Raw genomic sequence first — 21,984 nt, 5'->3', positions numbered from 1 at the left:
GCATCCGGCATGTCCACCAGTAAGCAAACAAATAAAAAAAAACGCCGTGGAGGAAAAACAAAGCGGTCCGTCGCTGTTTGGTGAGGTATAAAAACGAAAGCGCACGGCGATAGTGAAAGTTTGATGTGTAGGCAAATATTACTCGCTTCCAGGCGGAGATTTGTGCGTTCGCCTCTCCAGTTCCGAAAGGGGATAAAGGTAACCAAAATACGAGAATTTACTGCCATTATGCAGTCCCCGCTCTTTGCACATACATTATGTAGAGGCAACACCGGTGGGACGTGCGTTTGACGGAGCCATCGTGAATGGAAGTGGAGGCCTTGACGTCTGACACGTGTACCCATCCACAACTACTTCCTAGTTGAAAGAGTTTAAGGGTTTTCGTTTTTAAGCTACGTTTTGGTATCGGTTGACTGCCTTGACTTACTGATTGAAACTGCTGTCCGAAATGTATTTAACAGGACTTTTGAGTCGATGTTCGTATTCTAGTAGTGACATACAATGTCACTAAGGTAAAAGAAAAAATATAATTCTTCCATTGGCGATACCTTAGGCTGTGCTCTTAATAGCATGTGCGTGTGCGTGGTCCATGTAGTCCTGCAGCAAGAGCGCGCGCAGCACCATCAGTACGGGCACTGACTCATTTACCGATCATGACTACGCGCAATGACTCATTTACCGACCACTCATGACAAGCACATTTCATTCAAGGTAGCCTGCATGTTACGACACTGTTTACGAGCAAGTGTGATGAAAACAAACAAACTTATTGAAATTTGCAAAAGCTGTTTCAAGTTTCAATAGTACGAGTTGAAATCGAATGCTGTAGCAGGCGACCATAAAACAATGCATCGAGCACGTGTCTGTTTACACTTTCGAGTTCACATTCAAGGTCGTACGCATTTGTAAAGGATGTACTCGTTCGTGTAGGTTGGCCGGTGAACAAATACCGGTTACGTAACTTTGTCCCAGTTCCCACGATAATGGATAATCTTGTGCCTGTCACGGCTACCTGCTATCGAAATAATTGTTCCAAAGGATGGGCATTTGGATTTGTTTCTCCTGGAGTTCTGATATATGAATATGATTCTGATAATGGTTTTGGCTTTTGTTCAACAAAAGCTCGTTGTTCAAGTACCTACTTTATTAAAGAAGAATTACCTATAATATTCTATATTAAAAGAACCGACGCAAGGCTGTCTTTGGCGAGTTTATTTCTAAAGAATTGTTTTCAGGTTTTGACATGCACCTTTCCGATAGCAGCAACAACAAAACTGCGCGCGGCATCAACTGCCTTTTCTATCCAATGTTTAGAACTTCGGTCGGGTAAACAGAAGCAAATCGGATTAAATAAAGATAGTAAATAAGCTTTAGTCCATCCCGCCCCGCCCGATACTTTGTTTCGTAACTACAGGTAGGTAAATGTCGTTCACTGACCGGACTAACGCGGTATAGGGCATAGGGTAGGGTACCTAGGTTGTTAACAATTTTTGGGTGTGCTTTCATAGAAGCGGAGCGGAGACTTGCAGAATTGACGATCAAGGGTAAAGGAGCGTAATCTGCGTAATGTGGATTTCATTTCAACTGATACGATTGGTCAGAGCACGTCTCCAGTGCCACTGCATAATTTCCATGGTGTGCCCTAAACATATTTGTCTTTGCTTTGGATGACTTCTTAATGCAGTTTGTACATGTGTCAAACACATGAACAAGTTCATAGAATATTGTCATTTTGAGCACTTTTAACATATTATTATTGTGTTTAAGATAGTTATGGTAATATTATAAGCTCCTCTTCCTGAGAGTGCATGTTTGGGTAAAACAGAGTAACAAGACTCAAGAGAGCGCATCAAATATCGTAGTTTTCATTGTGAGTGACGAATTCTTAAATTCCATTGGAAATGCATGTGAAGTACTCCATCGTGTCGTGTATTCAGTCAGTCTTTCCAATGGCTAAGTTCAGAGGACTTCGAGATTAGTTTCAGAAAAGCGTATTTGGGGATTATACTTCATTCTAAGGGGCTGTTTCACCATCCATTGATTAGTCTTAACTGGCGGTTAAATGTGATGCCGTCTCCGTCTATTCGAACAAAACAAATAGAGACTGCATCACATTTAACCGTCAGGTAAGTAAGACTAATCAATGGGTGGTGAAACAGCCCCTAAATGTACATATATTTTTTTGTGAGCTTATATACGTCCAGGTTGTCGATGATGTCCAAAATAGTTAAATAGGCAATTTCGCCAATTTGGCATCTCGCTCGATATTTGCATCTTTTGTTCGACGGCGTGTCGGTCACCGCTGGTTAGTTTGGAATTCCAAAGAGTGGTTTAGAATTGAAGGCGAGCATTGTCATTGAAATCAGTATGACGTTACGCTGATTATTTATGAATGGGCAAGCATTGTGGAATTAGTCATTTATCTCGGCATGTCGTTTACTCACAATCGTGTTAGATAGTTGTCGATAAGGAGACACGTGGTTGCGGGGTCGTCGACCTTACATACTCGTGTTCGCCGACAGCTCGGTAATAATAATAAAATGTTTCCGTGCGACTGGTTCAAGGGCGAGCCGCTGATATCGGCGCCTGCTATATTTAGATTTAGCTGTGTATTGTGGATATATTTTGCTACCTACACTTGTCTTATTTTAAAGTACATCGATTGCTCTTTTCCATTATAACATTAGTACCAGCTGTCTACTCTACTGCTGCCGTTGTATACATTTTTATGGTGCTGATTTAGTGACGTCAGCTATCATGTCGTATGTAAAAAGACATGGAATTATTTACACTGACTAAATTTGTATCGATTTCAGATATTACGGTAGTGCACTCGTAGGTATTGTCTGACTTCACACAGTCACAAATTAGCCGGCTATAGAAGTGATCGATCCTATTCTCCCCGTATTTAGGGCAATACGTGGCTGTGCGGTGCGTATTGCAGCCCGAGTAAATTTCGCTCTCGCTTTCGTATCGCAATAGAGGTGGTGTACATGAAAACGAGATGAATGGGCCGACGGAGCCCGTTCGTTCGGAGACCGTGATGTGGATTTCGTAAAATCAATGCGAACCGTCTCGGGCCCGCGTGCCGGCCGATAATCGTGTCATTGTGTTGTGCTTGGATAATGGGGACGGCCTCGATCGTCTACCGCAACCGCACTGGGTCACTGACCGTTTAACTACTTTAATGTATTAAAATTCCTCTTAACGTGGACCGATCCTGATTGATGCTGCTTGGAAAGTGAATTGAGTCATTGAGAGATGATAACCTGAGCCCCTGTGGTATGGTTTATAACGCAGTCGCAATCACAATCACTTTCGCCAATTCTTTCTGTCGAACCGTGTACGATGAAGTAGGAAGAGATGGTGAATGCGATTGTGAGCGCGTGCACGTTATAAAAGTAGCCTCTGGTCAAAACTATTATTACCATAGTAGCAATTTTGCCGTCGTTTCTGTGCAAATATATTACGATTCTGGCATTAATTTGCGTAGGTCAATACCAATGAACTACAATATTTTTATCAAACACAACAACAACGGAACGGATGTGTGCTTAGGTGTAGTTTTGAGAATGAACTCTTAAAGAGTTCGAAACGTCTATCATTTTGTTTGTTGCGGTTGTGTTGTGTGACATGCATTGTTTTATGTGGAAGAGGCCGGGTTCTACATGTTAACAATGTGTGGCACAGACGTAGCTGTAGTGCACGGTTGGTAGCGGAGTAGCAAATCAAAAAAAAAATTCTAAGTCCTAACTAATATTATAAATGCGACAGTAACTCTGTCTGTCTATCTGTTCCACCTGTTCATGCTTAAACCGCTGAACTAATAATGATTTAGATGTGGTTATTGAAATAGTTTAAGACCTTGGGAAGGCTATTTATATAGAATACTTTTTATCAGCATAGTTCCCGCAAGATAGCGATAAACGAGTTCTTCGCAGACGGAGTCGTGGGCAAAAGCTAGTATTATGGTTTAAGATATTTATTTCTCATAAGATTTACACAAATCACTTACTGAGAAAACAATCATTTCTTAAATCTAAATAAGAGAGGGTAGCATGCAACAACAGTTGACGACTAAGTACAGAGTCGCCTGTGCGTGGTAACACACAGTAAGGCCAGTCGAACCATAGTAACCATTATGCAAATGTCATGTTCATTGCATCGTCAATGAAGACTGAATTGGATAAATTTAATCTTGGAAATATAAGAAGGCAACTTGCATCATTGCAATTCGTATTGTCGGAGAGAAACGTCACCCGGCACGTCACACGGCTTGCATTCATTCATACAATATGTTGAATGTTGTAATGGGGTCGTTAAACCTAACTGACGTCACATAATTGCCGGCTCCCTTCCCCAGTCGCCAGTTGAAATCAAAACGATGGAATAATAACAAAACAACGAGGGAGACCTGTGTAGGTCAAGTACATTATCACAGGCCTCTATTAGTGTATTAATTAAGTGATAAGAATGACTCGCATCGTCATGTCGATGACATACACGCACATTATAAAACAGGAAGACACAATACAATTGTGTGTGTAAGCAGGCTGTTGTGAGTGTTTACGTACTCAGACACTCATACGTAATAATGAATGATCATATTTATGATGCAATGCCTTTAACTGCCAAGGCAACATCGATTCTCCTTGCAATGCCAAACGCAATTGAAATTATCAGGTTTAAAAAGCACATGTGCTTTTTACCGACAGAGGGAAACTCTGTAGGATTCAAGTACTTCTGCTGCGCTCTTTATGAGATCCTGGATTTCTTATCATCTAACAAAACTTGGTTGGGCGGGATAGGACCCCTTAAACAGGAAAACGTATTGTACGCAGAATTTGAACTCTGAATGTTTCCAAGGAAACAAATTCCCTATATATTTATGGTTATGGCCTGTGGTAACAGGTCGGTAGACTTGAATACCTACTATAAATAGAACTTTCAATGCCAAGGACTAGACTAATTTTAAATCACGAGACGTAATTCCTCCTCTGGTTATAAGACCAGACGACTTATGACGTAGTAGAACCTTCCCAAAACAATAATGAATAATTATTGGGGAATGGTGTCGAAAATTTTTACTGGCGGTTTTTTGTTACTTTACTTAAACTTTGGTAAAATGTTTTGATGTCGGGTGAAGATGAATAGCGTTAAACCGTATCCAGCGAGGGTGAATATTTCTTTAATCCATGAGTTGTCGGTACATAACGGGGCGGGTGTCTATACATAGAGTATATCTACATTGAAAGGTCACGACCGCCACTCTTTATGTACTCCAGATAGTATGTAGGTACCTATAGGGAGTTCTTTATTGAACCGTCTTGGGTGAAAAGGGGTCGCCTTATTAGGTCAGTAACATTTGTAATCCGTTTGTTTACACTTGTAGCGTCTTGCAGATGATAGTGGGTATATATTTATTTATAGCCGTTACTCATCAGAGTGACCTGTTATTGTGAAGCGGGATTTGAGACAGACAAATATTTTAGTTAGTAGGTACATTTTACTGATAAGAATCCAATCCTAACGACAGCTTAATACAACATGATTTATATAACCTTCTTTTTGAAGTCGGTTAATAACGTAGTTGCATGTAACAAAATTTAAATGAAATGTTAGAGAATAGCGGATTACCAAACGGCCCGGCGCCATGGCATCCTACAGGATGATCTGGCGTATTCCTTGTTTCTACGATAAAGATTGGATTTGTTAATAAAGAATGTGGAGTTGAATATTTGAGTGCAAGCCACCTGTTGCCCAACGCTGCCGCAGCACCTAGTTACCGCGAGCTTGACATTCGCGGGGGCGCTCGTGACGGCGCAGACCGAAATAACTTGCCGTAACCGACCGCATAACACGACGTAATGCTCTTTCTATTTATAGAGTCTTATAATTAAATACACATTTGTATTTACCAACCGCTAGTCCGTGACGCCATCGCAGATTGCGATTCAAATGCGCGCGTCAACGTTAGACGCTGACGGACTGCAAAAGGAATAAATTGAAAGACACGCTCTCTGTTGTATTTATCTGTCAGTTGATGCTACTTTATTCAAATTCTTCGGCTTCCCAAGGTCGTAACGAAATATTGCCTGAATGAACTAAAAAAAACTTGACAAAAGTAACATGTCATTTGTGCACCGTTACCTTAGGCACGTGTCGACGGAAGTCGATACAGATGATTCGATGAATACGGTTTACGTCCCATTGTTGTAACTCAAACTCGTATAAAAAGTAAACCGGTCAGCAGACCTTTTATCGTTCCTCGCAGGAGCCGATGAAATTAAGTAATAATAGTAATAACAGTCAATCTCGTTCATTTTCTCTTTTACTCGCAACAATATATGGGTTCGGCTTTTTTTGTAGATGCGCAAAGGGATACCCCGACGGCGTTTTATGTAAAGGAAGGCAAGGTTACACTCACACATTTACATAGTGGTGTGTCGGTGTAAGGTGCGTTTGTAGTGGAGGGAATCCCCAACTTTTTACAAACACAATCAAAGTTATGTAATGTTTGCTCGTATCCGCCGGCGCACACGGCCTGCTACCGTTGTTTGTACGAATGCCGATGTTACACATAACTTGCCTCTTGTATTAGTCATAGGTCATTAACATTACCGTTAAACGGTGTTTACATTTTCAATTTCAAGGTAATAAATTGTTTTACCTTGACTTATGAATTAATTCGTTCGTCATTTTATTATGTTCTGTTGATACAAGTGCAGTTGCCCGATTATCTACGTCAGATGACATCTTTATATTGCTAATAATTGTACTTACTCTGTATGCCTGATCTAGTTAAACATTATTTTATTGTGACATATTTTAGTATGGGCATAGTTTTGGTGAAGCCACGAAAGTATCTAGCGAACATGCAATCTAGTGGCGTACATTATGAAAACCACAATGCACCGTTACAGTAGGTGATAAGTTAATTAAATTAAAACAAAGATAACCACTTCGCTGTTACACACGTCGCTGTATGGAATAGCCGACATTGTGAGTGTAATTGCTAGTTATTGTGTAATGTTTAGGCTTTTGGTTGGCAATGACATAATAGTGATGCAAAGTGGGTGAATGCGCCGCTTCTACCGGACTGGAATCCGGTCACATTCCTAACGGCCTGCACTTGCACTGTAGTGCCTGATGCAATTGCACTTCGCGCATTCCGTCGCTTAACACAAGATAGCGGAGCTCATTTTGAATAATAGTTGTAACCCATTTCAGGTACATATGTGTACTTATCGGGTTCCCTTTATCTTGCATAAATAAACAAATAAAATAAATAAATAAATATCATGGGACAATTCACACCAATTGACCTAGTCCCAAAGTAAGCTTGTGTTATGGGTACTAAGCAACGGATAAATGTAATTATATAGATATAGATACATACTTAAATACATATTAAACACCCAAGACCCGAGAACAAACATTCGTATTTTTCATACAAATATCTGCCACGACACGGGAATCGAACCCGGGACCTCAAGCTTCGTAGTCAGGTTCTCTAACCACTAGGCCATCTGGTCGCATAATATCGATTATCCGAAATACACCGCATAACAGATCTCATATTTTTTTTAGCCTAATGCTACTTTTGCATAATTATCAGTTCGAATAATAGTCATTTCTCAGAATATTAAATAGCAGAACACTCTTATCGCCGAATATATGTCTGCAGAATATTAAATAGCAGAACAGCCGATTTTTATATGGCATAATGGCATAGCAAAATATTTGAACTATTGTATATTCACGGAATTTTAAATAGCGCTGACTAACATGGCGTAATGACATAGTTAAAGGAACTAATAGCTACCATAAGATTGGGTTAAGGTTAAAGTAAGGCCAGCAAAGTAAGCGTGCCGTAACAGCAGCAGGCAAAGCGCTAGAACAGAACAGTAGCTACATAGTAGGTTGGGTTAGGTTAGAACTGCGACCACAACAGCGCGCAAGCCGCGCGAGTGAAGCGAGCGTACCGCGGCAGCGGCCGGTGATGCGCCAGAATCTTACTGCTTCAAATAATAACCGTAATTTAATTGCAAGGAATGTTTAGTAACATTTAATTCTGCTTTTTATTATCCTTATGCAAAGTAATATTACGAGATATGTCTTTCTGCGTAGCAACTATTCCAACATGTAAATATTATTCTCATCGATATTATGTGATGTTAATATTCTGCTTTACAAAATTATGAGAAATGATAGTCTGAGAAAAAATATATGCGAAAAGTAATTCGCTGATATAATGATTCTGCTCAAGGTTGTTATGAGAAACTAAATTATGAGATTCGATTTTATGCAACATATTAGTGAACCGTACTTATCATGTCTATTATTAATTATTATTTAATTCTACAAACCACGTCAAATGCAATTTGCTATATTGTTTACGGGTTATTTTGTAAGTAGTGTGTAAAGTATGTTTTTTTACTTAGTGTCATATTGCCCGTCTCATACTGTATTCAAATCCATCTTTGGTCACATTCGATGTTTGTCTTATTCTTATTTCGTCTAATTTGTTATTGGTCGTGTCTGCTTCGTTCTAATTGCGTTATTTGTATTTTTCTTGTTTGGCCTCCTTTGCAATGATCTCGGCTTGTTCGGTATTCGTCTCATTAGTTATCGCGAAACTAAAATTATCTTCTATAGCTAATGTAGCTGTGACCCTGTCAGACCCTGTATTAGACCTATGCAACCTTTTCTTAATTATTGAATTTTCATCTAAGTAATTTGTAATTTTTCTAAAAATAATTAAAAAGAAAAGTTGCTGCCGTGTTTATTGTGCGATTTTGTTGGAAATAATGAACGTTTCAAAATCTTTGGTAGAATCCCAAAAAAAGAGCCTTTTGTTTTGATTTTGACGTAAATAGAAAGTGGAAAATAGCGATTGCGATAAAAAAGGCTCAAACCTGAAATGTTTGTTTTCCTAAAATCTATTATATAGCGTTTTCCTATAATGTCAGCACGTCTTTTGCATAATGTCAGCTTCTCAAAATGTCTATTTCTTATAATGTTTGTCTCCAAGAATGCTAGTTTTCGTATAATGTTCGCTTTTCAGAAAGTGCTTATTCCCAAAATGTCTGTAATCATCATGATTGTAACATGAATGCCACATTTACCTAATAGTTTGACGACCGGATGGCCAAGTGGTTGGAGAACCTGACTACGAAGCTTGAGGTCCCGGGTTCGATTCCCGGCCGGGGCAGATATTTGTGTGAATAACACGAATGTTTGTTCTCGGGTCTTGGATGTTTTGTATCTATTTAAGTATGTATTTATCTATATAAGTATGTTTATCTGTTGCCTAGTATCCATAGTACAAGCTTTGCTTAGTTTGGGACTAGGTCAATGGTGTCAAGTGTCCCATGATATTTATTTATTTTATTTAGTAGATTGTACAACAAGAGCATAAAACGAGCCATTTTACCCGAGACGTTCGTATAGCCACAAGAGGCGGTACGGCGAGGGTGGATAGACACGTCGAGGGGAAAATGGGTTTAATGCTCGAGTTCTACACTCTACTTTTCACTCAGATGGCGAGGAAATGAAATAGCAACAGTGGAGACAATCATTATATATTTTTAATTTGATTGATCTATAACGATTGATTTGGTTGATTTTATAGTTTTATAAAAAAAAATGTGCAAATTTCTTTGTTTGTGGCTGTATACACCTGATTGCCTTGGTCTCAGACGAAGATTTTATTTTATGCACTTAAAGCAGGCGTTTTCAAACTTTTGGTTTTAACCACCAGTAAAAAAATTGCCAAGTGCGAGTCGGACTGGCGCAAAGAGGGTTTCGTACAGTATAGTACCCATAATAAATATATATAACATAATGATAGGTACGAATACCTATAGTTAAAATAGCTAATCATAATTTCAATGAAGCATACCTTCACATCGCGGCACACCTGAAAATATACGCGGCACACCGGTTGAAAACGTCTGTACTACAGCATAAAAAGTAATTTAATGTCGCATAGATCTAGCATAAATACGAACTTTACGAGCATGGGAAGTGAAATAGTAGATTGTATGACAAGAGCATAAAACGAGCCGTTTTACCCGAGGCGTTCATATTTTATAACCAGCCAGGTGGATAGACACGTCTAGCAGTAAATGGGCTCAATGCTCGAGTTTTTCACTACTTTTCACTTCGATGGCGAGGAAATGAAATATCAACAGTGAAACAATTGTTCACTTACTATGTACCTTTTATTGTTCATGCATTACTATATAATTATAAATGTTTAGTTTTATTGATCTATTTTGATTGATTTAATTGATTTTTAGTTTTGTATACATTAAAAAATGACAAAAAAAATGTAGTAACTTCTTTGTTTGTGGCTTTTACACCTGATTTTCTTGGTCTTAGACGAAAATTTTACTTTATGCACTAGAGAAGTGATGGGCAAAGTACGGGCCGCGGGCCAACTCCGGCCCGCGAAGGGATTTATTTGGCCCGCCATCATAATATAATTTCATTATTTGGCAAAAACAAAAAAGTATGAAATAGCACGGTTGCCCACCACTGCACAATAGCATTAAAAGTCATTTTATGTCGCCTAGATCCAGCATAAATACGAACTTTACGAGCATGAGAAGTGAAAAATACCTTTTTCATTTTTAATTTAATTTTAAGAGTTAGTATGCAAGCAATGAAACCTGTTACATTTAGAACCTTGATTTGAAAATAAAGCAGACATTATGGGAAAACAAACATCATCAAGACTACAGCCTATTTAAAAAACTGAAGATAACGGAAAAGCAGAAATTATGGTAATGCTAAAATGCTAATATTATAGGAATTTAAACAATATGAATAGAGATTGTACACATTTTATATATCAGACATTTTGAGAAAGCTGACAAAATAGAAGTGCTACATTTGTACATTTACACGTGACGAATTGTACATTTTAGGAAAACAGGTATTTCAGGCCTGAGCCATGAAAAACTAACAAGGTTAGTAGAAAAAATAAATAGATAAAAACAAAAGAAACTGATTGATAAGAAGACCTAAATCGAACATATCGAATAAAAACGTAACCCTCGTTCGAAACGAAACGTAAAAATTGACTAATGCTGCCGATAAGACGAGGAACACTAGAAAGACAATTATCAAATAGGACAGTGACAGTGACAGTGTCAGTGAAATGAAGAACAAGTCGCGAATACAGGACGAGATAAATGTAGATCTTGACAAAAGAGCGGGGCGTACAAAAATATCTGACACGTCCTACCAGATCTAGAAATTTAGGTTTTCCACTTTGTCGGTATAATTAATAGGAGTCACCTAAGTCGAGCCATTTTCAAGTGATAGAGTCAGTCCTTCATGCGGTAATAGAATTAAAATATGACATTAATAAGGTCGTTTTAAGAGAAATTACTCATTAGCATCATCGTTAAAGCTTATGAGTGTCTACCTATACGGATCTGAACTAATGCGGTAGCGGTCTGAGGATGTAATTCTTTCAGGCCTCTGACTTTTCAGCAACGGCCTTCGTATCTCTGGTAGGCGTTTACGAAAAGAACCCTTCACAAATTTGTAATAACAAATAGAAATAGTGGTGATCATTAATAGTCTGTCGCAGGTAGTTTCTGTATTATACATAGACAGAAGCACGTGTAGGCATATGAGGATGCGTGGAGGGCGTAGGTGCGCGGGCTGCGCACCTACCGCGGGTCAATTACTGCATAAATCAATACGGATGTCGCCCTGTGCGGTGGTTCTTTGTTCCAGTAGACTGGAGTTCCATGGTCCGTCTCAACGGCTCCAGGGCCGAAAAACTCGAAGAGGTATCGCGGGGCCGGATGATTACTTATTAACGTAGGTGGAGGCTGGCTGGCAGGCACGGGCGGGCCGGCGCGAGCTCGTCGCGCGATCGATGCCGAGGCGGCCAATAGCGCGCCACCGCCCCCGGCACTCGCGCCCTGCGCAACCCTCGCCTCGCCCTCCGCACACCGCACCCTCTAACACCGCCCCTATAAATCATTGAATCCGCCATAAAACACCCCCGATGTTCGTAAAAATGAAACTAATTGCGGACACAATTCTCATATCTTCTACTAAAATTACCTACATCCGAAAACTCGTCCGGAAAGTAGTTGGAAGGCGTACAGTTTCCAGTTGAAACATTTATTGCGAACAAAGCGAACAGCATTCGCCGTCACTCTTTTGCCTCGTAGTAGCGGGGTTCGTACGAATAATTGAATTTCCATCATAGAACAAAATGAAAACTGTAGCGAGCGACTTTGTTAGCGCAACGAATTATTACGGACGTCAATTTATTAGACATGTTATCACACTGTGCTCGAATTTTTCATTCATTACAGTAGGATAGCATTTAACCTCTATAGAAAATATAGGAAAAGAGATTTGATGAGACTGTTTTGCTGTCTCAAGTTTAATGAGATGATGAAATAGGTAGGAGTTACTAGTTAATGCTTGCTGGTTTTTATTGCTTATGGTGATATAGCACACACATCCCATTATTTAGTTATATACGTAAACATTTACCACTAGACTGATTTAATTGTATTTTCGTTTGTGCAGCCTCCACGAGGTTTCGGCGGGCCTTCGTACGGCGCGGGTGCTCCGGGAGGCCCTCAGCAGCCCCCGGGAGCATACGGCCCTCCAGGGTCTTATCCTCAGCGGTATCCGCCACCTCCTGGCCCTCAGGGAACTCCCAACTCAAGACCACCTTTCTCATCGCATCAGGTAACGAACGTCAACAATATAACATTACTGTAAGTTGTTGCCACGGCTAATTTCTCTGGGATTTCAATCATCCAGGAATATAACACTTTCATCGCTGCAATTTGATTGTTTCTTAGGGTACGTTTTGAGGACTGTTTAAAAGTAAAAAAAATGTCAAGGGTTGCAGTATCCTGCAGGTGTACCTTTTTTAGCCTACTGGGGTGTATAGGTAGAGTCATTCACGATGACGCGTGCCGTGGTTCTTATTACAATGTCATTAATGGCTAATTTTGACAAAATCACGCGTCTTCGTGGATGGCACTAGGTATAGGTAGTTAATTTATTAGCAAAGCTAGAAGAGGGAGTCATTTGTGTAAACATTATTTAGTTTGAAACGTTTTTAACATATTTTGCAGTTTTTGCCTTCTGATATAGGATTTGAGGCATTGCATTGTGTAATATGCGATCGATACTATCTACTTGACCGGTCACAATCGGCATCAAGCGGTATGCAGATTGTAATATGCGTCGTTATGTTATGTGTTATGTACCTACATTATGTGAATGCAAGACGCAGATTAATTCTGATTGATGGCGAAGATATCGGGGCTAAGATTAGGGTCAACAACCTTGGAATTTAGATAATATATTATAGATGTGTAAGCATAATAATAGGTTACCCGTAACTGGATGCCTAATCGCAGACCAGACATCTTTATTGCTAGGAGTGCTGTTTAGCATTAAATGATCCACCTCCTTCATTTTTTTATTAATACGGTAATCGCAATCGAGACTAGCTTTATCTAATATTTCCTTCATACAAAATTAATTTCGTATGTGTTTTTTCAAATAAATTGAAATTACGTTGTGTGTACGGGTTTTAAAAAGAGAAATTCGTATTACCGCCTGCGTGTGTGATGGAGACACATGTCTGTCTTTAATTCTGACCAAAATACTATGTAGTGACAAGGGGCCATCCATAAAGTACGTCACACCAATTTTGATCATTTTTAGCTCCCCCCCACACCTATTGCTATGAAAATTTGAATTTTTGTTATGGATGACCATTGGAGTGGGCACTAGACCATACTGGGGTGGGCACGGCCCACCTGCCCCCCCCCCTCTATATACGCCTATGTGAATTACCCGACCCCCAATTATCCGTGGCAACTACTAATTATTGTAAGTAACTACGAAAAAAAAACAGCGCATGATATTAAAAAGGCACTTCTCCTTTGATCCTGCTATGTGGCCATTGGTTTGGCTTAATATAAATTGTTTATAATACCAATGCTATTGCTATACAATACAATGCTACATACAGTCTTATTATGAAATCGCTGAGCCACTTGTAGCTATTTGCAACTTACGCGTGGTGCTCATCGGGTTTATTAATAACAATATTTTTGACGTCTGTAAATATTACGAGTAAATTATGTATTACTCGGTTAAATTATGAACAGAGGCTATGGCTTAACATTTCCGTGACAACTCTACATACGCCTGATAAACGCAAGTTTTAATAAAAATTAAAAGGTCATATTTTGAGAACACTCGAGAGTACGCATTCCTGTTACCTATATTAAAACTCCTGTTTGATATCGTCACTGTAGGGAGAATCATTATTGGACGATTCATATTTTTAAGTCCCGGAGTAGAGAGCAGAGTCGAGCGTTTTCTTAGAATCGTTGAGCCGGCGGCGGCGACGCCGCGTCGGAGCCTCATCCACTCAAACGAACATAACGTTCTATCATACTTAAGCATTTCTTAACGGGTATCTAAACTCCATAGGCATAGGTTCTAACTTAGCTCGGCAGCACAAGATACGCTCGAATGACGTAAGCCGCTTCGCGCGCTCGCTGACGTAAGCTCGTTGTGCAACGGAGGTACGTTTTCAAGCAGGGCTTTGAAGCGAATTCGTGCAGAAATCGGCGTTAAGAAACCTTTGGTATTGGCAGAAGGACAATTTAGACCAACGGCCTATCTAGGCCATTATTAAATATTATATCGACATAAGTAAGTTAGTAGGAAGATCGTAAATTTACGAGCTCGTGGTATGATAACGCCGTCACATAATTAATTATTGACGTGGTGTTACAACTGCGTATACATTTACTTGGCATTCAAGTCAATCTCTATCTTTTTAGTTATAAAATTAATGTTTTATTTATTGCCAGGTCCTTTACCGACAAAATACTCCTAATAATTAATGAAAGCGCCATATCCTAAAACTTTGCGAATGTTTCTAACTTGAACGAACATAAAACAAATTTTATGTTCACTCGAACCAACTGAATCGTTCGTGACCCACTGTGGAACCTTTTTGTAGAAACAGTCATAGTGACATCGCAATTCTTGACAAGGGAATTCATTATGACATGTACTGTGAGAACGTTCTATGGTGGGTCAGAAACTCACAAATCAAACGATTTTACTGTACAGTCAGCAGCAGAAGTAGATAAGCAGTTGTGATGCTGAAAATGATCTAAACACTCTCTTATTTCTTTGACAGTAGAGTCGTGTGTAGATCATTATTAACACCGTAACCGCTCATCCACTTTTGCTGCTGACTGTGCCTATGTGAACTGGTTTGCTTGTTTTTAACACCGAATCGGATTTTCTGACTCATGCGTACGTTACTCACATTAGTTTAATGTGTTTGGGCAACAGAATTTCTTGGAAAATTTTAGTCAATAACAACATAGGGTTTGATTAAGAAAGGACAAGTAGTTGCAAAAATTACACAGTGGTGTCGTTGCAATATTTAGTTCCCTAAAGCAAAAGCAAATGATACGATGACTTTAGATACTATTTCTGGGACAGGCCACGTGGAAATATATCAACCTTGGGTTTCTAGGGAGACTTTTCACTGAATTCAATACTAAACCAAGTATGTGAACATTTACTTATACTTCTCAGAAAAGTTAGGTGGAATAAACGCTAGAATTAAACATTTCCCTCTAGACCAAGCAGGTGGGCTAGGTGGCTCATACATTTTGCTAAAGTATTAAAGGAAGTTAGCGCTCCACCAGAACTAAATAATCTCGTAAGTGTAACAAAGTGTGCTTTCAGCTAGTTAGCTACACTCGCCGCCGTGGACAAGATGTTCAGAAACATCGCGCCCAAAAAGGTTAAGCGCCGATTTCGATAACGTTTTTTACTTCGGTCGCTCGTGTGCTTCACAGATTACGACTGTGATGTTTAATGTTTACAACTTTTAGTAGAAGACTGTTGTTTGTTTACTGTAGTCTCTAGAACTGCTGAACCGATTTTAAAACATTTGTGCTGTCGGATGTGTCGGGCCCAAGAAGTCTTCGTTGCCTTGTTCAAATACCTGCATAATAGAGACCCATTGCCGCGACTGGAGGAAAATAGGCATTTGCTCAGTGGCATCCATTTTGGTGCACTGTTAACTACTGTTATATTTAGATTAAGATTTCATGAACAAACTTTTTACACCAAATAAATTTATTCTATTCTATTCTATTTTAAAACGCGTAGGGCAGAAGTACCGTTTGTAGTCACTGTACCGTTTATGGCCATTTATTAACCGACTTCCAAAAAAGGAGGAGGAGGAGGAGGGACGCACATAACATACATAGTTAAGTTACATTCCTTGCAAGTTAAATAAAAGCTTGTAAATATGGGTTTGCACCATAACCACATAGTTGTTTATAAATGTAACCTACCTTTATAAATGTACAGGTACACAAAGTTATCAATTATTTTTATCTAATACCTTTAAACCAGCATACATATATTATAATCAGAATCTTGGAAATGGCTCCAACGGTTTCGATGAAATTTGGTGTGTGGGGGTTCGGGGATGACAAATCGATCTAGGTAGCTTGTTTTTTTTTTCTCATCCAATCTTGAGGTGTGGGGTATCGTTGGATAGGTTTTTTAAAACCTTCTGGGGTTTGCAATAGCGATTTTTCGATTCAGTGATTTGTTTGCAAAATATTCAACTTTAAAGTGCAAATTTTCATTAAAATCGAGCGTCTCCCCCCCCCCTCTAAAATCTAAACCGAGGGGTGGAAAATTTTGAAAAAATTCAGGATGGTAGTAGTAAGTATATCAAACTTACAAGGAAAAGTACAACTGTTAAGTTTTCTTGAGAATTATTAGTAGTCTAAGAGTAAATAGCAGTCTAAGGTATAAAATATACCTAAACTTGGAATATTCCGTACAAAATACGAAATCCTTAGACAAAAAAATACTTAATTTTCTCGTAATGGGTACGGAACCCTATTTTGGGCGTGTCCGACACGCTCTTGGCCGTTTTTTTCTATTTTTAAATAAAAATTTAAAACCTACTTCGTTCTTCATTCCATAAATAGTCTATTTTTTTCTCCTTCTTAACTTAAACACCCTGATCTTCTAAAGTATTTATCGTAGAGCAAAAATGAATATATGACCAGATTTGTAGGAAATTTTATGTAGAAACTTTTGTCCGAAGTAATCATAATGCTATTTGTACAAATATTCGGGATATGAGCGAAAAATCTAAAAAAGGTACCTTAATCCCCCCTTACACCCTTAGCACCTCTGACCCTTGAGGAATTTTAGTATGTTCATCTAGATACTGCAAGGTATAACCTGTACTTCGAGTACTGCCTTTTCGAAACGTAACGTTTGGCAACCTGTTTCATTTCGCAACTTTTCATTTTGCAAACTCTAAAACTGTAAATATTTCAGGATTTATTTCAGGGCCATCGTGTAGAACCCTTTAGGTTAGGTTAGGTTAGTTTTATAAAAATCCTGAAATATTTACAGTTTCAGAAATATTAAACAGTTGGGAAATGAAAAGTTGCGAAATGAAACAGGTTGCCAAACGTTATTCGCCGAAACATTAGTAAACCCTGTACTTATCAATTTTCAAAACTACACGGATTTTTTTTCGTGATTTTATTAATTTTCTCACCCTAAACACATGGCTAATATTATCCGATACTTATCAAATTCTGGGTTCGGGACACGTCAGTCAGGGGATTGTTGTTTGGGGTGTCTGATTTTTTTTAATTTAATAGGTGGTTATTATTGGTATAATATTAGACGGGTTACTCTCGAATTCTCCTTTACACAGAAACATCTTTCCTTGATATTTATCTTAATACGATTTCCAAAAAAAAATGTTGATTATTATCCAAATGTTAAACTAAATACAATCGTAATAAACTCATTTGGATGGAACTGAATTAAGTATTCGCGCTTGTCGATTCTGTTTGTCAATTTGTGAACGAGTATAAATATTCGATTACGCAATCGCTCACGCTTCCTGGTCGTATAAACTCAATTTCGATGTTAGTTACAGTACTGAAAACAAATTGCAGCCTATAAACAATAGAAAAAGATAATCTGTTGACCATGGATATTGTAGGTATCATTGATCCTTATTTTTCAATTTCGGACAAATATTTTCACATATTACTAGCAGACTTGATTCCAAACTGCCTGCTATTATAAACAGTGCTATTGCACTTTGGAACTGTGTGAGTCACACTGGTCAGTGCCATTAATATTTCTTTGATCATCATCCGAAATCAGAATTATCTTATTTACTAGATTACTAGAATATAGTTGCGTTGCGATTACAGATTCCGATTCCTTGCAAATTTTGTTTTGGTCAGTAAATGCTATCGTATTTAAGGAAAAGTAGCTATGCTACGTCCTTAACTTGCCGTGTTGCTCATTGATATGATAACGGAGTAGTTGTAGGTGAACCGGGACGCGCGGCTTACTCAATGCAAGGCCCGCGGAGCTAGCAGGTTGCCGCAAGGAGACCGCGCGTGTCTCTGAACATAAGATGGGTGGTGGTATCTTGAGTGCGGGTATTGCAGATTGTAAGATACGGCCCGCATCCGGGTGCAATGAATGCGACGGTTTCAAGGGCGCGCCTCAGGTGATGACGTACGGCTGCCCCCACCGCCACCCACCGCGGCTCCCGCGGGTGTTCCGGCACCCACCTAATAATGCACGTCTGCGCCCTGTCTGCCTCGTCCGCACCCGTTGCAACCTTGAGTGCTCTTGGGGACACCCCTCACCACACCAGAAAGTTCTAAGAAAAAAAAAACATCAACATCAACCGCCGAATATAAGTCGCTGCCCCGCCGTAGAATCATGCCTCGAAACTGTACCTTTCGATCAAGTTCACGTGTCTCATCTGCTTCAAAACAAAACAAAGAAACTTGTCTAATCATAGTATTTTGATATTGATTATACCTAGCAGTTGATGGCGGAACTACAGTGCTGGCTCGTCAGCGCCACTGCAATTAGACATTGCGTAGTGAATATCACGTTGATAGCTCTCTAATTATCATAATAATAGTGGAGGCGTACGATGGGGTGGCGGCCTCGTCAGCTGAGCGAAAACGAAAGTAAACAGAACTCGGTCAAAGGGTTTGTACTCACCTACCCGCAATATTTATGTGGGTATAAGGGGGTTGTACCCACACCCGACCCAGTCGCCTTCCTTTGATGGATTGGTTGGCGACTGGCGCGGATAATTCGACTGAAACTCGCTCGAACTCTGCTAGGCATTAGCCACGATTTCCTGCAGTACTCTTCCTGCCAAACTTCTATCCCGAAATTATAATTCAGCGAAAGTGGTCTTAAATCTTTGTTTTGTTTACGACGAAGAAGACGACCCGTCCCATTGAATGATGCTGAAACTTTATCTGTTGACGTGACTTGATGTTTATCTTATTTTTCTTGTACCACTAACAAGTCTCATGAATTCTTCGTTGTCACTCATCGATTTGTAATAAATGATCAATGCCCCGGGATGCTAATATAAATGATGACCGGCCTGCCTAAGGATTGGGACTGAATGGGTTTCAGCTTTGCCGTGCCGGCAAATGGGCCGCTGCATGTCCAATAATTACGCAGTAGCGAAAGCCCGAAGGCGTTCTGGCTCCTTCTAAGCTGATTAAAACGCTGCCCTTTTGGACTTAATTTTAATGCCTCCATTTGATAGGATTATTTAAAATATTAAACGATAGTTACTGGTCCAGTTACCTTCATAACATCGTGTAAAGTTGTAAATACAGGAACTATGAAAAGTGAATGACTCCTCTTGACCCGGTGCTGTAAATATCAGGGCAGCCTTATCTTGCAGCCTTGAAACGTGACGCGGAAACTGGCCGCGGAGTGAAAGCATTTAGAGATTGATGGAATGACTGCCTGTACTGAACCGTGTCGAGCACGCTTCACTTACCTATACGTTCTTTGGCATTGGATTTAATCTTTGCTTCGATTCTTACCTTGTCCAACATGACAAAGACACTTAATCTTTGTTATGTTATCTGACTTTTTGCGTCAAAAGTGTTCCATAGTTACCTACATTAAGTACATACAACTACCTAGTACAGTAAAGGTATAACTTTTTTTTAAGTTTAATTTCTTTGTACGTAAATTTCAGAATGTAAACAGTTAATAATTAATATTAATTAACTTATTCATTCACTGCCTGAGTGACGTGTTGAAATGAAATGCTTTCATCGCCCACTTGGCCTCATTCAATATTTAGCGGAACCGCGAGGCAGTTAATTGCAGGCGGCATTATATAGGCATAGGTGCGTTGGTGCACTCGTTCGCAAGTAAACGGGTGTGCATAATAGATGCACGGTCAAGGCCGCCATTGGCCGACGACCTCTTGCACGTGCACGATTGTTTTACCACTCCTTCGCTGCTGATGTTGGTTGCTGATTATTGTCGGAATTTGCATTCATTGATTCATAGCCGGTTCCTCTTGATTCTATAGTAATGTATGCAATTGTTGTCTTTAGTTTTCTAACAGCATAATTGTTCTTCTGCATAGCGCTGTAGGTAACTTTTCTGCATAATTTGATTTAATATGACCTTTTTAGTTAAACAATCCTAAAGTAGGTGCTTTGCAGCTACGACTTCAGATGCTTTCTAACAATTCAGTTTGTAAGATCCTTAGCAAAACAAACTTCTACATTCTTAATTTAACAGCCTGACTAGTACCATCTCCTATTATATGCAGTTGTACATTATTACCGCAATCCGGTAGCGTGCCAACAAATTGTTAATAGGTTTGTGTTCGGTTGTAACCATTGCGGTGATTCCGATCGCAATGGGATTGTTTAAGTGAGTCATGGTCAAGGACGGAGCTTAGATGATTAATCGTACGATCTCGTTTCCATTCGATTATTGTTACGGCCGACATCTGTACGAAACATGTTTACCAAGAATAACACGATACTATTTCTGTCACGCCTGTCGTGTCGTATTTTGCAGGATTTCTGTGTTGATTATATCTAGACGTAATATTCTAGTGTTGCTGATTTCATTTTCATGTTTGTTGAAATCAAGAGCTTTAAGGTGAAGGAAATATCATTAGGAATCCTGCACACACCTGCTAAGCAATTCAATGTTGTATGTGAAGTTCCCATTGCACTGGGCTCGCGCGTAGACTACAACCCAAGTCCTCGTCTCATTCTGAAAGAGACCTGTGCCTAGCTGCGGGAAGTATATAAGGGGCAGATGATGACAATAAATCTGTGACTGTTAATCTGTGATTTTTTTGTTCTTTGTAGGCCTTCAATCCAAGATCATGTCGTGATATAAGACTCATTGATCGTCGGGATATTTTTTCTAATTTTTAGCGAGTTTACTTGCACTTTGGGCTGGATTTCGCCTAATACGCTCACGAACGATTTTTATCATTTTTTTGACGCGTACAGACAGATTGGGTTTTCGACCAGGTTTTGCCTGATTCGTGAAGATCTCTTTTTTTTTAATCGCTTGATGGTCCGCGATATAAACCTTACATTGATATCTAAATGTTTTAGATTCTTTAATATCTCGCACGGTCCGAATTTCTGCTTGGGTAAGTTTACGAGCTGTCGTTTCACGTCAATTATTGAAAACAATATGAAAACAAAAAATATCAGGCTGATATCTAGAAATCATAGACTAATAAATACTCAATAAAAAAACATAATGTAAAAAAAACTGAAAAAAAGTAAAATGGGAGTAAAATGCCGATATAAAACTAGGACACCTTAATCTGCCCAACCCTGTAGATGCTAAACCAAGTCCCTACACACACATCTTAAAGTGCTTATAATAAATATGTATAAATTCGTCCACGTTTATCGCTATTTGCAACCAGGTGTTAAAGCGATGATTAGTTATTCTAAGTTAAAACGGTAAGGTGTTACAATAATTGAAAAAATAATAATATATATACCACTTTATTTTTAAACTAACCGTTATTCTCGATTTTGTCTGCGTATAATTCGTTTA

General features: G+C 39.2%; 1 protein-coding gene across 1 annotated transcript in view; it reads left to right on the top strand.

The window, feature by feature from the left end:
• The window catches only part of osa (trithorax group protein osa), a 126,245-nt gene that overhangs the window by 9,596 nt on the left and 94,665 nt on the right, over positions 1-21,984 (top strand). Inside the window, 1 exon segment of the mRNA XM_074103390.1 lies at positions 12,568-12,732. Coding sequence (XP_073959491.1) covers positions 12,568-12,732 — 165 coding nt within the window.

Source organism: Choristoneura fumiferana, chromosome 20, assembly GCF_025370935.1.
Source record: "Choristoneura fumiferana chromosome 20, NRCan_CFum_1, whole genome shotgun sequence".
Lineage (NCBI taxonomy): Eukaryota > Metazoa > Arthropoda > Insecta > Lepidoptera > Tortricidae > Choristoneura > Choristoneura fumiferana.
The sequence above is the reverse complement of the archived record's forward strand: the minus strand, read 5'-3'. Positions and strand labels throughout refer to the sequence as shown.